We start from the raw sequence: 18,446 nt of genomic DNA on the forward strand, positions 1-18,446 counted from the left end.
TATGTGTCACCATATGTTACCCTGGGTTTAATTTTCTTGTGGGCGTTCACAATAAATGTAACAAATTAATGAAAAATTAAAAAAACCAATATGCAAAAGACAGCTAGTTGTGTGAATACAAAAAATACACAAAAAAGTAATAAAAAATATTGAGAGCATAAGTTTTAGAGTCCTTGAAAGTGGACACAATGAACGTCCCAGAAGCTTTATAACACATACTAATCATCCCCCCTTCCTCCTCCTCCTCCCTTCCAACCCTCCTGGCTCTTCTGCCCCCTTCCTCATCCTAATACCCTTATCCTCTCTCCTCTATGTCCACCATATTCCATACCTCATCTTCCATCTGCACTCTCTGTTCTCATTCCTTTACTTTCCTTCCCTCTTGCACTACCTTTCTTCTCCCCGTTCCATTTTTTTGCTGCTTCCCACTCTAGCTCCACCTTGATAAAGTTATAAAGAAGACAGGACGGCAGCTATACTTTGTTAGGAGTTTGAAGACATTTGGTATGTCAGTAAATACACTCAAAAACTTCTATAGATGTAACTTGGAGAGCCTTCTGACAGGCTGCATCAGTGTCTGGTATGGGAGGGGCGGGGGGGGCGGTTGCTACTGCACAGGACTGAAAGAAGCTGCAGAGGATTGTAAATTTAGTTGGCTCCATCTTGGGTACTAGCCTACAAAGTATCCAGGGCATCTTCAAGGAGCGGTGTCTCAGAAAGGCAATGTCCATTATTAAGGATCCCCAGCACCCAGGGCATGCCCTTTTCTCACTGTTGCCATCGGGAAGGAGGTACAGAAGCCTGAAGGCACATACTCAGTGATTCAGGAACAGCTTCTTCCCCTCTGCCATCCGATTCCTAAATGGACATTGAACCCTTAGACACTACCTCACTTTTTTAATATACAGTATTTCTGTTTTTTTTTCACAATTTTTAATCTATTCAATATACGTATACTGTAATTGATTTAGTTATTTATTTATTATTATTTTATTTTGTTTTTTCCCCCTCTATATTATGTGTTGCATTGAACTGCTGCTGCTAAGTTAACAAATTTCATGTCACATGCTGGTGATAATAAACCTGATTCTGATTCCTCCTCTTCACCCTTTCACCTCATTTTCTTCATCCTTTCTCCTAATCTCCTCCACCCTCTTCCTCCCCCTCTTCCTCCAACCTCCTCTTTTGCACTCCCTCATTTTTCTCTACTTCTCTACTGCTCCACACTCCTTTGTGCTCAGGTCTTCCCCCCTACCTAGTTCCTCTCCCTTTCAGTAGATTTTACAATAGCTGTATTTTTTGATTGCGTAAAATTTTAGTCTCGCTTTCATAAGCTGCGGTTAAAGGAGCACTATTAAAGAGGGGTGAATGTGATGCCGACTTTTTTTCAAGTTACTGTGCCAATAAAAAGTATTCACTCCCTCCCCCTTTGGAAGTTTTCATGTTTTATTGTTTTACAACATTGAATCACAGTGGATTTAATTTTGCTTTTTTTGACATTGATCAACAGAAAAAGACTTTTTCGTGTCAAAGTGAAAACGGATCTCTACAAAGTGATCCAAGTTAATTACAAGTATAAAACACAAAATAATTGATTCCATGGGGTTCCCCCCCCCCTCTTTCTCCCTAGGCCTCCTGTCCCATGATCCTCTCATATCCCTTTTGCCAATCAACTATCCAGCTCTTGGCTCCATCCCTCCCCCTCCTGTCTTCTTCTATCATTTTGGATCTCCCCCTCCCCCTCCCACTTTCAAATCTCTTACTAGCTCTTCTTTCAGTTAGTCCTGATGAAGGGTCTCGGCCCGAAACGTCGACTGTACCTCTTCCTAGAGATGCTGCCTGGCTTGCTGCATTCACCAGCAACTTTGATGTGTGTTGCTTGAATTTCCAGCTTCTGCAGATTTCCTCGTGATTCAATCGGTGTTGGCCATCATTGGTGCAACCAGTTGGTTTTCGAAGTCACATAATTAGTTAAATGGAGATCTGTTTTTGGAGTCCTGTGTGCAGTCAAAGTGTTTCAATTGATTGTAGTAAAATACACCTGTATCTAGAAGGTTCAACTGCTAGTGAGACATTATCCTGGCAAAAACTACACCATGAGATAAAAGGACACTCCAAGCAACCCTGCGAAAAGGTTATTGAAAAGCACATTTCAGGAGATGGATACAAGTGCAAACTTCCAAGTCAGTGAATATCCCTTGGAGTACAATTAAGTCAATCATCAAGACATGGAAAGAACCTGGCATAGCTGTAAATCTGCCTAGAGCAGGCCGTCCTCAAAAACTGAGTGACCGTGCAAGGAGGGGACTAGTGAGGGAGGCCACTAAGAGACCTATGTCAACTCTGGAGGAGTTACAAACTTCAGTGACTGAGATGAGAGAGACTTTTTCCTGGGTACTTCCCGAGTTGTAGTTTTATGGGAGAGTGGCAAAGAGAAAGCCACTGTTGGGGAAAATCAACTCATGAAATCTCAGCTAGAGTTTGCCAGAAGGCACTTGGGAGACTGAAGTCAGCTAGAAGGAGGTTCTATGGTCTGATAAAAGAAAAATTGAGCTTTTTGGCCATCAGACTAAATGCTATGTTTGGCATAAGCCAGACACTGCACATCATCAAAAACACACCATTCCTACTGTGAAGCATGATGGTGGCTGCATCGTGCTGTGGGTATGCTTCACTGCAGCAGGCCCTGGAAGGCTTGTGAAGGTAGAGGGCAAAATGAATGCAGCAAAGTACAGGGGAATCTTGGAGAAAACCCTGATGCAGTCTGCAAGAGAACTGCGACTTGGGAGAAGATTTATTTTCCAGCAAGTTGATGACCCCAAACATAAAGCCAAAGCTACACAGGAATGACTTAAAAACAACAAAGTTAATGTCCTAGAGTGATCACATTAGAGTCCAGACCTCAATCCAATTGAGAATTTGTAGCTGAACTTGAAAAGGGCTGATCACTTCCGATCCCCATGCCATCTGACAGAGCATGACCAGTTTTGTAAAGAAGAATGGGAAAAAATGGCAGTGTCCAGATGTGCAAAGCTGATAGAGACCTATCCACACAGACTCAAGGCTGTAATTGCTGCCAAAGGTGCAACTACTAAATACTAACTCGAAGGGGGTGAGTAATTATGACATCAATAATTTTGAGTTTTATATTTATAATTAATTTAGATTGCTTTGTGGAGATGTGTTTTCACTTTGACATGAAAGTCTTTTTCTGTTGATCAGTGTCAAAAAAAGCCAAATTAAATCCACTGTGATTCAATGTTGTAAAACAATAAAGCATGAAAACTTCCAAGGGGGTGAATACTTTTTATAGGCACTGTAAGCTATGATCCTCAGACACAATAATTTCATTATGAACCACTGGTTATTCATAAGCCAAAATAGTTTTTCAGTTGATTTGTCCTTCCAGCTAAAATATGTTTTGAAGATTGCTTTCATGATTCAAGATTGTTTATTGTCATTTTTCAGTACAAGAGTGTAATGAAGGAGGAAATGAATGTTCCTCTGTTAACAATGCAGCATTAAAGAAAACCCATAAGCAAAAAAAAAACACAATAAAAGAAATATAAATATAAGAGCAATTCTATAAAATACAAATAATTGTACTTTTCATGTCTTTATTGAACACATTTGTTTAATCATTCACAGTCCAGGCTGGAAAAAGTATGTGAACCCTTGTATTTAGTAACTAGCAGAATCTCCTTTAGCAACAATCATCTCCACCAAGCATTTCCTGTAGCTGCTGATCAAATTTACACAACGGTGAGGAGGAATTTTAGACCATTCTTCCATACAAAACTTATAGTGCACTCTTATCTCTGGGATACTTTGCATGAGCATCCCTCTTCAGATCATGCCACTGCATTTCAATTGGGTTAAGGTCTGGACTCTGACTTGGCCATTCCAAAACATGAATTTTCTTCTTTTTAAACCATTCTGTTGTTGATTTACTCTTGTCTTTTGGATCATTATCTTGTTGCATCATCCAACTTCTGTTAAGCTTCAGGTGACGAACTGCTACCTTGGCATTCTCCTATAAAATGTCTTGACAAAATTTTGTATTCACTGTTCCCTCAACAATTATAAGCTGATCCAGGCCTTGACGCAGCAAAGCAGCCCCAAACCATGATGCTCCTTCCACAATGCTTCACAGTTGGGATGAGGTTTTGGTGTTGGTGTGCAATGCCCTTTTCCCTCTGAACACAGCAGTATGAATTTCTGCCAAAAAGTTCAATCTTTGTCTGAGCTGGCCACAGAGCATTGTCCCAGAAATGTTCTGGAACATTCAGGTGGACATTTGTAAACTTGAGATGTGCAGCATTTCTTTTTCTTTTTGGAGAATAGTGGTTTCCTGTGTGGCGTGGTGTCCTTCCATGAACACCATTCTTGTTCAGTGTTTTTCTTATAGTGGACACATGAACTGAAACTTCAGGAAGTTCTAGAGATATCTGCAGGTCTTTTGCTGTCACCCTTGGGTTCTTTTTCACCTTCTTCAGCATTGCATGTTGGTGTGATCCCTGCAGGACCAACCCTAGGATGAGTAGTACTGAATTTCCTCCATTTGTAGACAATTTCTCTTACTGTGGACTGGTGAACACTCAGGTCTTTAGAAATGCTTTAGTAGCCTTTTCCAGCTTCATGCAGCTCAATAATTCTTCATCTAAGGTCCTCTGAAAGTTGTTTTGATTGAGGGATGGTGCGCATAAATAGATCGTTCTTGACAAGAGTATTCTTTGTCAGTAATCTGACTTTGTGTGTCCTTTTTTTATACGCATAGGGCAGGGCACCTCTACAATCCACACTTCCAATCTCATCTCATTGATTGGAATTCCTGACTCCAAATAGCTTTTATGGAAGTCATTACCCCAGAGGTTTACATGCTTTTTTGAACCTAGACTGTGATTGTTTAAATGGTGTACTCAGTATTGACAAGAGGAAGTACAGTAGTTTGTGTGTTATTAGTTTAGGCAGATGTGTTTGTCTGTTATTGTGACTTAGATGAAGATCAGACAACATTTTATGAGTAATTAATGCAGAAAACCAGGTAAAGGGTTCACAAACTTTTTCTTGCAACTGTACATGGACTGATTGCGTATGCATAAAGTGACACTAGGTGCAGTGTATTTGCATATAAGATGACTGAGAGGAAATGATCAAGTAATCTGACTCTTGGCAAGAGGCACTCTTCTAGGTGGCAGCAGGGCATATGAAAATATAGTAAGGCAGTGACTCTGTGCAAGTATGAGGTGTAGAATAGATGAGTAAAGTGGCAGTGCATGGCGGGGGGAAGGAATGAAGAGTGGTGAGGAGTGAATGTGGTGGATGGGTTAATGGGTGTAGGTGTTGGTCAGCCTGATGACTTGGGCTGTGTAAATGTGTTTGCCTTTGAGTCTAGTGGCCCTGGCATGGATGCTGCATGGAGTGGGACAAACAGTCCATGAGCAGGGTGGGTGGGATTCTGCATGATACTGCTGACCTTTTTCTGGCACATTTCTTAATATACTGTATGTCCTTGATGATGGGTAGACTAAAGCTGGTGATGCATTGGGCAGTTTTAACTAACCATTGCAGAGCAGTCTTGTTTGCTGCAGTGCAATTTACATACCACACTGGTCAGAATACTCTCAACTGCCTGTTTGTAGAAGGTTGTGAGTATTGATGTGTGGATTAATGTGCTCATCGGCCTTTTCATAAAGAAGAAGCATTGGTAAGCTTTTTTGACTCTGAAGGATATGTTCTGGGACCATTTGAGGTGGTGCATGATGTGCACTCCCGGGACTTTTATGAAGTATTCATTTTCCAAAGGAAAATTTAAGTCCTCAGAAACTCACTGATTTTTTTTTTGTTTCAAACATTCCTAATCGTTTTTGCATTGACTCATGAAAAGGTTTCCCTTTTCATTGTATTGTAATAAATTTAACTTGGATGTGTTCCTAAATATTCAAGAATTAGAAAGCATTAATAGATTTTAACATTGTGTAGAATTGCATCACTTTATTTTAGAACTTTTGATTGAGCAAACTACAGCTGAGTGCCCTTTATCCAAAATGCTTGGGGCTGCAAGTGTTTCAGATTTTGGAATAAATGATGGCTTGGCATCTTTTCCGGCTCTGAATTTATTGCCACTAGTAAGCAGTCTTTATTTTACACTTGTTCATCATGCATATGTTCTTAACAATAAGAATTATTACGTTAACAGTCATATAATGAAACTTAATGTGTGCAACACAGCAGCATTGAGAGAATACCTGAATCAGCAGGCTTTCGGTCTCCATCTGCAAATGTCATGTTTTGTCTGAAAGTTTACAACACACTGTATTTTTATTTTACTTTTAGGGTTTTATGTCAGTTATAAAGACAATCAGTGTTGTAGACTTGTTCTGGTGTTAGATTTTCATCAGCAACGATCTTGGCAAACTTATCAATGAATGTCTCTGCTGCTTCGTGATCAGTAGCTGCTTTATCAACACAAATTTTTTTTAAAAATAAGTGTGCCTTTTTGGTAAATTTTGGCAACCAACCTGCTGAATATTCACAATTACCTTCAATTTCCAGTTTATCGTGATAGATCTTTGCTTCATGATCAATAAACCATTAAACGACGTATGTTCATTCTGCGGTTTGCTTTCAAAACACGATTGAGGTCTTCATTTATGACTTTATGCAGTAGTTTTTCTATTTTTCATTAACTTTTGTGTATTACTTAACTGAGGTCACTTCTCAGAACTGTCTGTGGTGCACATTGCCGGGGAGCCTTCCTAGCGCCTTGTGGAATTTGTCAATGATCAAAAAAAATTTAGGATTTTGGATTTCTGTACTCATTCTGTATATTAGATAATCCATGTACACAATAGTAAAATGAATTAATCAGAATCAGGTTTATTATTGTTGACATATGCCATGAAATTTATTGTTTTGTGGCAGCTGTGTAGTGTAAAATATAAAAATCACTATAAATTACAATAAGAATATATAAATAATGCAAAAAGAGATCATGTTTGCTGTTGTGTGCTGGGGCAGCAGGCTGAGGGTAGCAGACACCAACAGAATCAACAAACTCATTGGTAAGGCCAGTGATGTTGTGGGGATGGAACTGGACTCTGACGGTGGTGTCTGAAAAGAGGATGCTGTCCAAGTTGCATGCAATCTTGGACAATGTCTCCCAACCTCTACATAATGTACTGGTTGGGCACAGGAGTACATTCAGCCAGAGACTCATTCCACCGAGATGCAACACGGAGCGTCATAGGAAGTCATTCCTACCTGTGGCCATCAAACTTTACAACTCCTCCCTTGGAGGGTCAGACACCCTGAGCCAATAGGCTGGTCCTGGACATTTCCTGGCATAATCTACATACTATTATTTAATTATTTATGGTTTTATATTGCTATATCTATACTCTATTCTTGGTTGGTGCAACTGTAACGAAACTCAATTTCCCTGGGGATCAATAAAGTATGACTATGAGATAGTGAAGTGATGATCAGGATTTGCTTATGATGAAAGCACTCTATAGGCAATTTTTTGATTACTGAGTTATAGATTTGATTTATTTTTCTCAAACTATTTCTAATTTTGTTTAAAAGGCGAAGCCAAGAACCTACCTCCATGCCATGGACCAAACAAGATGCGAGATTGCTTTTGTATCATAAAACTGGACCAAGAAGAGGTTTATCGGACAAAAGTAGTTGAAAAATCTTTAAGGTAACCACTATATCTGACATAGATATGACCTGCACTTTTGAGTATTTCCATTATGGGTTTTCCTTTATTTGTGATGCCAGCACATGGGCAGGCATCAAGAACATTCCTCACTATACCCTCACCAGTATTGTTTTGTTATTGAATTGGCTTGATTATTAAATTTATCCCACTGTGTTAACACACCTTTCCAGTTTCTCTATGGATAAGTAATTTTCAAAGGAAATGGATCTTATTTTTAATAAATTGTGTGCACAGAATGCAAGTTTGTTTGACTATAATTAAAATTATACAGCATGGAAATGGCCCTTTGGTTGTAGTTAATTGTGGAAATATTCATTTTCTATAGCATTGTTCTTCCCTCCCAGCCCCTCTCTCTGTCATGTAGTGTGCAGCTCTTTAGAAATTAGTTCAGCTATGCTTTGGAAAGGCTAGCTGTGAAATATCTTTAGTCTAATACCAGGTTTGAAACAAGTTTGGTGAATAATGCACATCAGAATCAGGTTTAAAATTTGTTGTGGTACAGTACATAAAAATTACTATAAATAGTGCAAAACAAGAATAAAATAGTGTTCATAGGTTCATAGACTATTCTGAAATATGATGGTGAAGGGGAAGAAGCTATTCCTAAAACAATGTGTATGCATCTTCAGGCTCTTGTATCTCCTCACTGATGTTAGTATTGAGAAGAGGGCATGTCCTGGATAGTAAGGATCTATAGAAAACTTTTTGAAATGTTCTTCATGCATTTCTCTCCTCTATTTCCCATAAAGGTGTCAAAAAATTCCATTTACTCTGTTGGCCAATCCCTTGGGGGTTGGGGAGGACAGCAAAGAGCAGCAACTCATAACAGAACCTTTTGTATAATTATCTGTGTAATGTGGGAATTAAGACTTATGAAACCTATTAAGTTGACAGTACTTTGTTAAGTAATTAGAAGGAAATATTCTGAATGACTCCTTGGCATCATTAACAGAAAGAAAGTGAATTTGTAAAGGGTGATTTTACTTTTAAATAAGGAATATATCCTATAATTCATTAATATAGACTCAGATCATTAACATCGACTCATATGGTGCCCTGCTTTGAATTGCCTTTGGAAACACGAAAATCAGATATATGAAATGAAATGTCTTTATTGTCATTGCATAGTACAATTTGTCATGCACCAATACAGTGAAAAAGAGATTGCAACTCTTGTTGTTGTTCGTCCATCGTTGACGTCGATGAGGACCTCGACACCATAATGATGGTGTCGAGACTAGCGCGTGATTTGGATTTAAGTGAAGGAGAGTTGCGCAGCGTCAGCCTCACTCTCTCTTCCCAATTCCCATCTGGATCCAGTGGCAAGACAGTGTCTAGACAGCTGGAGATGGGACTAGGCGCAGTGGATGACCAGGATGTCTTCCGTGTCTTGTCCTGCTCTACACATTCCACGACGCTTGCAGAGACCACCTTCTTGACCGTTGGACCTTCCATTGGTCTCGTCTGCTCAATCTGCCGCAGTCTGTCTGCACATGCTGGGATAGACAACTCCCTATCTCACCGAGGGTTTGAGACCCTCACCTGGTTTATCCGGCTTGTCGAAGCCGTTGCCCGGGGTGTGGCCGCTGTCGCATGCAAACAGCTACGGGGAGCCACAGGTGAGAGCTGAGTGCCAGGTGGGGACCAAAGGTGGACTAACCGCCCTGAAAAGGACGCGACATGTTCCCCCACCAGAGGTGCTACCCCTCCCTGACACCCCATATACCCCGCAACTCTTATACTCAATGCTATAAAACAACAAATAAAATAAACAATAAATAAAATCAAGTAACCAGCCAGTACAAGCAATGTCCAGCAGTACAAAAGCGCAGCTCAGATGCATGACAGCCATAAAACCAGTATTAAAAGTAACAATTTAACAAATTTCTGGATGATGCTTGATCGATTGGTTCAGAGCAATTATAGCTCTGGGGAAAAAGCTACTTTTCAGTCTGGAAGTGTGGGCATAGAAAGTCTTATAATGTCTGCCAGATGGAAGAAGTTCAAACAGATGATTGCATGGGTGTGTATTGTCCTTCCAGATGCTTGTAGCTTTCCTTAGGCAGCGTGAGCTGTAGGTGTCCTCCAGGGCTGGGAGCTGTGTCCCGATGATCTGTGCACTAGAGACGACCCGCTGAAGTGCTTTCCTATCAGCTGCTGTACAACTGAGATACCACACAGAGATGCAGTATGATAAGGTGCTCTCTATGGTGCAGCGGTAAAAGGTCACCCGCATCTGTTCAGGTAGACTAGCTTTCTTCAGCATCCTGAGGAAAAACAAGCATTGCTGTGCTTTCTTAACTATTGTTGTGGTGTTACCGGACCATGTAAGGTCTTCCGAGATGTGTATTCCCAGAAACCTGAAACTGGACACTCTCTCCACTACGTCTCCGTTAATGTAGACTGGAGCATACTCGTCATCCCGTGACTTTCCAAAGTTGATAATTAGCTCCTTAGTCTTTGCTATATTAAGAGACAGGTTGTTCTCTGAGCACCTGCTCACTAAGTTCTGTACCTCCGCTCTGTACGCTGATTTGTCTGTGTTGGAGATCAACCCAATCACTGTTGTGTCGTCTGCGAATTTGACGATGGTATTGGTGTTAAGTGCAGGTACGCAGTCGTAAGTGAAGAGGGAGTAGAGTTTGGGACTCAATACACAACCTTGTGGTGTACCAGTGTTCGGGATAGTAGTGGAGGACAGGTGATGGCCCAGTCTCGCTGCCTGTGAATGCTCTGACAAGAAATTCAGAACCCAGTTGCAGAGTGATGAGCTGAGGCCTAACTGGTGGAGTTTGAAGATGAGCTTGCTGGGGATGACAGTATTAAAAGCAGAGCTATAATCAACAAACAACATCCTCACATCTGTGCCCTTTCCCTCCAGGTGTGTCAGGACAGTGTGAAGAGCTAATGAGATGGCATCCTCTGCGGACCTGTTTGCTTTATAGGCAAACTGATGCAAGTCCAGTGTAACAGGGATAGTGACTTTACTGTGGGAGAGGACCAATCTCTCAAAGCACTTCATTATTGTTGGTGTGAGGGCAACCGGATGATAGTCATTCAAATTGTTGATGTTTGTTTTCTTTGGGACAGGCACTATGATGGCTGACTTCAGGCACTTGGGGACCGTTGCCTGAGATAGAGACAAATTGAAAATTCCCGTAAATACATCAGCCAGTTGTTCACTACAGTCTTTAAGTACCCATCCTGGAACTCCATCTGGGCCTGCAGCTTTTCGTGGATTTACCCTCTGCAGCGTACGCCTTACATCATGTGTGCTCAGTGTAAGAACCTGTTCATCCTCTATGGCTGGGATTCGTGCACTCCTCACATTGTTGTTAATTTTAAACTGGCAGAAGGTGTTGAGTTCATTGGCCAGTGTGACATCACTGTGGGGGCAGACAGGGTTACTCCTGTGGTCAGTAATAGCCCTGATGCCTTGCCACATGCTCCGATTGTTAGCACTGTTAAAGTGGTCCTCTACCCATTGCCTGTGGATGCCTTTGGCCTTTTTTATGCCTTTTTTCAGGTTTGACCTGGCAACACTGTATGCTGAGGGATCACCAGATTTAAAAGCATTATTGCGTGCTTCTAAAAGATTTTGTACTTCGTTATCCATCCACGGTTTCTGGTTTGGGAATATCTTTATTTTCTTGTCTACTGTTACACTGTCTACACAACTGTTGATGTAGAAAAGCACATTTAGTAAAGGGGAAAGTTTATTGCACAATGCACTTAGAAGGACCTATATATTTTTTGTAGAATTAAACATAAAGGAACAGCTTCCATAGACTTAATTGAATAAAATAATGGTAAGTAGAACTAAATGCTTAGCATTTAGTTGAATATTTTAGACATAATATTTCATATTCCAAAAACAGCAAGAATTCCTCTTTTAGATGCTGCCTCTTATGTCGTTTCATGTTGGCCATATATGCAATCTTCACCACTAAGATTTTCAATTTTATCAATTGGTTATCTGAACTTAAAATTATTGAATTTATGTCTGACGTTTTGTATGGGGGAATTGTAGGCCATCAGTGTCAGCATGAAGGAATCTCTCCTAGTCCTTTTTTCAAAGGGCCTGAATTTAATTTTACCACTATGTCTAATTTTCCTGGATCCACTTGACTAGCAGAAATTTGTCCGTTTACAAATTCTTTTAATTGATCTTGGTTAAATCGCTTTGAGATGTGCACTTAATCAATCAATCAAGGCATTAAAGGCTACTGGCCAAGTGCTGGATGATGAGATCAATGTGGATGGCTGCCTACTGGTGGGTGTGGACGTGAAGGAAGGTTGACTTGTTTCCATGCTGTCTAGCACATCGGTCCTCAACCACTGGGCTACAAAGCATGTGCTACTGGGCCGCGAGGAAGCGATATGATTTGGCGATATGAGTCAGCTGCACCTTTCCTCATTCCCTGTCACGGCCACTGTTGAGCTTGAACGCACGCGAGGTCATTACGCAAGTGTCATCCATGTCAGCGCGGGAAGGAGATCAACTCCTCAAGCTTGCAAATGACGGTGGGCTGAAAAGTATGTTTGATATAACATCTCTGCCGGCATTCCGGATCAAAGTCAAGGCTAAATATCCTGAGATAGCCAAGAAAGCACTGAAAACGTTGCTTCCATTTCCAACGTTTTTCTGCGAAGCGGAGTTTTCTGCAATGAATGCAACGAAAACTAAATTGCGGAATAGACTGGACATAAGGAACCCCCTTTGAGTATCGCCGTCTCCCATCACCCTTCGATGGGACCGTCTTGTTGCAGGGAAACAAGCCCAGGGCTTCCACTGATTCAGCGATATTGGTGTGTTGCAATGATTTTATATGTTCATATGGGGAAAGTATGTGCTGTGTGTTTAATATCCAAACGTTACTTAAAATGTTACGATGCTATTGACTTACTTATATAACCATATAACAATTACAGCACGGAAACGGGCCATCTCTGCCCTCCTAGTCCGTGCCGAACGCTTACTCTCACCTAGTCCCACTGACCTGCACTCAGCCCATAACCCTCCATTCCTTTCCTGTCCATATACCTATGCAATTTTTCTTTAAATGATAATATCGAACCTGCTTCTGCCACTTCTACTGGAAGTTCGTTCAACACTTACTTCAAGCTCCCCTGTCCTCCCCTGATAATTGACATCACAATATTCATGTGAGGAAAATATGCGCTGTGTGTTTAATATTAAATTTGTTAGATAAACCCTTTTAGAAATGAAATGTATTAGCCACTTATCACCTATATTCTGGTCGTGATTAACACCCCCCCCCCCCCGCCGAACAGGATTGCCAGAAACGATTTATAGAGAAAAAATTGGCACGTACACAGATGTGCACTGGTGCCCACGCAAGGCTTCATGGTCATTGTAGTCTTTCTCTGGGTAAACACAATATCTGACTGCTACTCTTGTCCTAAAGAACTGTTTACCTTTGTAAGCTAACCCATAAGCAGCTTTATGCAACAAGTATGTTGTGATGGTAGCAGAACATCTACGTGCAAGGCAAGGCTGAAATAATTCCATGTATTTCCATTTTTTTAGATTTGAAGTTTGTGATGTGACTGGATGAAGGGATGAATTGCTTGGAACAAAATTCAGTAAATATAAACAGGAAAACAGGAAATTCTTTGAATCAATTAACTTCGTGCAAATTTTTATTTGCAATTCAGATTTTGTTTGTATTTGTGCTCTGAAGATCTGTGGTGTCTTGGGATATACTCACGATAGGCAGCTAAATTGTGATTCCAATTAAATGTTTTCCAATTGTGGTTGTTTATTGCTTTGGCTGTTTTATTTGACTCTTACATGTATTAATTAAGACCATAAGACAAAGGAGCAGAAGTTGGCCATTTGGCCCATTGATTCTGCTCCGCCATTTTATCATGAGCTGATCCATTCTCCTATTTAGTCCCACTCCCCCGCCTTCTCACCATAACCTTTGATGCCCTGACTACACAGATACCTATCAATCTCTGCCTTAAATACACCCAATGACCTGACCTCCACTGCCGCCCATAGCAACAAATTCCACAGATTCACCACCCTCTGGCTAAAAAAATTTCTTTGCATCTCTGTTCTGAATGGCGCCCTTCAATCCTTAAGTCATGTCCTCTCGTACTAGACTCCCCCACCATGGGAAACAACTTTGCCACATCCACTCTGTCCATGCCTTTCAACATTCGAAATATTTCTATAAGGTCCCCCCTCATTCTTCTAAGCTCCAAGGAATACAGTCCAAGAGCAGTCAAATGTTCCTCATATGGTAACCCTCTCATTCCCGGAATCATTCTAGTGAATCTTCTCTGAACCCGCTCCAACGTCAGCACATGCTTTCTTAAATAAGGAGCCCAAAACTGCACACAGTACTCCAAGTGAGGTCTTACCAGTGCCTTATAGAGCCTCAACATCACATCCCTGCTCCTATACTCTATTCCTCTAGAAATGAATGCCAACATTGCATTCGCCTTCTTCACCACCAACTCAACCTGGAGGTTAACCTTAAGGGTATTCTGCATGAGGACTCCCAAGTCCCGTTGCATCTCAGAACTTTGAATTCTCTCCCCATTTAAATAATAGTCTGCCCATTTATTTCTTCTACCAAAGTGCATAACCATACACTTTCCAACATTGTATTTCATTTGCCACTTCTTTGCCCATTCTTTCAATCTATCAAAGTCTCTCTGCAGACTCTGTTTCCTCAGCACTACCGGCCCCTCCACTTATCTTTGTATCATCGGCAAACTTAGCCGCAAAGCCATCTATTCCATAATCCAAATTGTTGATGTACAACATAAAAAGAAGTGGCCCCAATACAGACCCCTGTGGAACACCATTGGTAACCAGCAGCCAACCAGAATGGGATCCCTTTATTCCCACTCTCTTTGTTTCCTGCCAATCAGCCTACACTCTATCCAAGTATGTAATTTTCCCATAATTCCATGGGCTCTTACCTTGTTTAGCAACCTCATGTGCTGCACCTTGTCAAAGGCCTTCCGAAAATCCAAATACACAACATCCACTGCATTTCACTTGCCTAGCCTACTTGTAATTTCCTCAAAAAATTGTAATAGGTTTGTCAGGCAGGATTTTCCTTTAAGGAAACCATGCTGAGTTCTGCCTATCTTGTCATATGCCTCCAGGTACTCCGTAACCTCATCCTTGACAATCGGCTCCAACAACTTCCCAGTCACCGATGTCAAGCTAACAGGTCTATAATTTCCTTTTTGCTTCCTTGCCCCCTTCTTAAATAGCGGAGTGACATTTGCAATCTTCCAGTCCTCCGGAACCATGCCAGAATCTTTTGACTTTTGAAAGATCATCACTAATGCCTCTGCAATCTCCACAGCTACTTCCTTCAGAACACGAGGGTGCGTTTCATCTGGTCCAGGAGATTTATCTACCCTTAGACTATTCAGCTTCCTGAGTACTTTCTCTGTCGTAATTGTGACTGCGCACACTTCTCTTCCCTGACACCCTTGAGTGTCCAGTATACTGCTGTCTTCCTCAGTGAAGACTGATGCAAAATACTCGTTCAGTTCCTCCGCCATCTCCTTATCTCCCATTACAATTTCTCCAGCATCATTTTCTATCGGTCCTATATCTACTGTCACCTGTCTTTTACTCTTTATATACTTGAGAAAGCTTTTAGTATCCTCTTTGATATTATTTGCTAGCTTCCTTTCATAGTTAATCTTCTCCCTCTTAATGGCCTTCTTAGTTTCCTTTTGTAAGCTTTTAAAAACTTCCCAGTCCTCTGTCTTCCCACTAATTTTTGCTTCCTTTTATGCCCTCTCCTTTGCTTTAACTTTGGCTTTGACTTCTCTTGTCAGCCATGGATGCATCATTTTTCCATTTGAAAATTTCTTCTTTTTTGGAATATATCTGACCTGCACCTTCCTCACTTCTCGCATAAACTCCAGCCACTGCTGCTCTGCCGTCCTTCCCAGTCAGCTTTGGCCAGTTCCTCTCTCATGCCACTGTAATTTCCTTTACTCCACTGAAATACCGACACATCGAATTTCAGCTTATCTTTCTCAAATTTCACTGATCTCAATCATGTTATGATCACTGCCTCCTAAGGGTTCCTTCACTTCAATCTCTCTAATCACCTCTAGTTCATTACACAATACCCAATCTAGTACAGCCAATCCCCTAGTGGGCTCAACAACAAGCTGTTCTAAAAAACCATCTCGTAGACATTCTACAAATTCTCTCTCTTAAGATCCAGTGCCGACCTGATTTTCCCAATCCACTCATGTATTAAAATTCCCCACAATTATCATAACACTTACCTTCTGACAAGCCTTTTCTATTTCCTGTTGTAATTTGTAGTCCATATCACTGCAGCTGTTAGGAGGCCTATATATAACTGTTATCAGGATCCTTTTACCCCTGATATTTCTTAGCTCACCCCATAAAGATTCTGCACCTTCCGATCCTATGTCACCTCTTTCTAATGATTTAATATGATTTCTTACCAATAAAGTCACGCTACCCCCTCTTGCCTACCTGCCTATCCTTCTGATACACCGTGTGTCCTTGGATGTTCAGCTCCCAGAGACATACATCCTTTAACCATGTCTCAGTGATGGCCACAATATCATACCTGCCAATCTGTAGCTGTACGACAAGATCATCCACCTTATTCCTTATGCTGCATGCATTTAAGTATAACACCTTAAGTCCAGTATTTGGTACTTCTTGCTTTGATTGCACTGTAACTTTAGTGCACTGCAACTCATCCCAATGGCTGCAGATTTGTCCCATCACCTGCCTGTCCTTCCTGGCATCTTTACTGCTCACTATCTTAGATTTATTTCTGTTTTCCCCCTCCTCTGCTCCATCATTCTGGTTCCCATCCCTCCGCCAAATTAGTTTTAAACCCTCCCTAACAGCTCTATTAAACCTTCCCGCCAGGAGTGATGGTCCCCTTCGGGTTCAGGTGTAACCCGTCCTTTTTGAACAGGTCATATTTCCCCCAGAAGAGGTCCCAATGATCCAAGAATCTGAAGCCCTGCCCCTTACACCAGTCTCTTAGCCACGCATTCATCTGCCTGATTTTACTATTCTTGCCCTCTGTAATTAAGTAATACAGTAACTTGTACTGTGCAGTGTTGGACTCCTGACCTGGAAAATGAGGATGCAGTTGTCACATTTTGACTGTTATTATGGTTAATCATTTTGTGAAGGGAATGAAGTAGTAGCACAGAAGCATATTTTTCTCATATCCTTAAAGCATTCCTTCCAGTGGAAGGGTAGAGCTTTTTTTCCATTTATTATTTCAGAGGATGTGGAAATCACTTGCAATTCTCTATATCCACTTGCTCTTGAACAAAAGAAAGCAATTATATTGGTGGATCTGAAATCTTATAAAAGCCAGACTGGGTAAGGTGAGCAGATTCCCTTTCCTGATGAATAGTGGTGAAACTGTTGGATTTTTATGATAATCTGGTAGTTAAAGGTTGCCGTTGCCAAGGCTAGCTTTTTAAAAATATACCTTATTTATTTCATTGTATTTGAATTCTCTAGCAGTCAGTGTAGATCATGGTTCAATAACTTCATAGCAGTGCTACTCAATCCCATGTGTGTAGAATATCATTCCCTCTGAATTCCCCCTATTATGGTTGCATCTGCTTTCTCAATAGAGTCCAAATATATGCTAAAGGGACAGGCCTTACTTTGTCCTAGTGCCTTCATTGCATTTGATTTGATAACATGACGGAATTCATATACAGTTGCTAAATATAGTAAATAATAAAACTACCATCTTTAACTTCCATTCTTATCTGTGCAGCCCCTTCCTGGCTACTTCCGAGGCTAAAATATGTTTTTTGTTCTTGTGATCTGTTATGAACCAGACTCCACATAAACTATGTTGTGGTTGACCCCAAGATGAAATTTTTATCTTGTCCTGTCATCAAGATTATACAAGCCCACCACTACAAGCTCAACTCCAACTGCCCTGATTAGTTTACCTGCTGTTTATAAATCATTATGAATGATTTTGCTTCAGGTTTAAAGTATTTCAGTGCTTTCCTGGTAGATAATTTACCACACTTAAACATCACGTTGTCCAATATTCAGCTGCTGTAACCTACTTAGGACGTAGTATATAGAACATTGCAACACTGCACAGACCCTTCAGCCCACAATTTTGTGCCTACCTTTTAACCTACACCCAAGATCAATGTAACCCTTAATCCTAAACACTGACGCCTTCACATGTCCCCATCTAGCTCTTCTAGGTCTATTCATAAGCTCCTTCCTGGATACCTTGTAACTCTCAAGAGCCGTGTCTGTTCCTTCCTTCCTGAACCTTAAGCATGTTTCATTCTTCCTCTTGATTCTTGCAAATCATGGTTCTACTTATTTTGTAAACCATGAATGCCTCACCCTGCCATCCTTTCCCTAGGACAAACAACCTATGGAAGTGCTCCTAAACAAACTCCACATTTCCGTTGTGCAAACCCAATTTACGCTCCCAAATTCCTGCATATTAGCATCATAATTTGCCCTCCCCCAATTAACTAATTTCTCATTTCTCATTTCTCCTACTTCTGTCCAAGGTTTTGGTAAATGTCAGAGCATTTTGGTCACTGTCTCCAAACTGCTCACTCACCAAGTGATGCTTGTCCCAAGCTTTATTCATCTTGCCTACCAAGTGTCCACTAGCCAGTTTAGTATTGTTACATTATCTCAAATGTTCTCATC

At 40.9% G+C, this 18,446-nt stretch overlaps 1 protein-coding gene across 1 annotated transcript in view; it reads left to right on the forward strand.

Moving 5' to 3' along the window:
- rasa2 (RAS p21 protein activator 2) overlaps positions 1–18,446 on the forward strand; it is a 179,277-nt gene that overhangs the window by 43,247 nt on the left and 117,584 nt on the right. Inside the window, exon 2 of the mRNA XM_063045475.1 lies at positions 7,588–7,705. Coding sequence (XP_062901545.1) covers positions 7,588–7,705 — 118 coding nt within the window. The remainder of the gene's footprint in view (positions 1–7,587; positions 7,706–18,446) is intronic.

Source organism: Mobula hypostoma, chromosome 4 (genome assembly GCF_963921235.1).
Source record: "Mobula hypostoma chromosome 4, sMobHyp1.1, whole genome shotgun sequence".
Lineage (NCBI taxonomy): Eukaryota > Metazoa > Chordata > Chondrichthyes > Myliobatiformes > Myliobatidae > Mobula > Mobula hypostoma.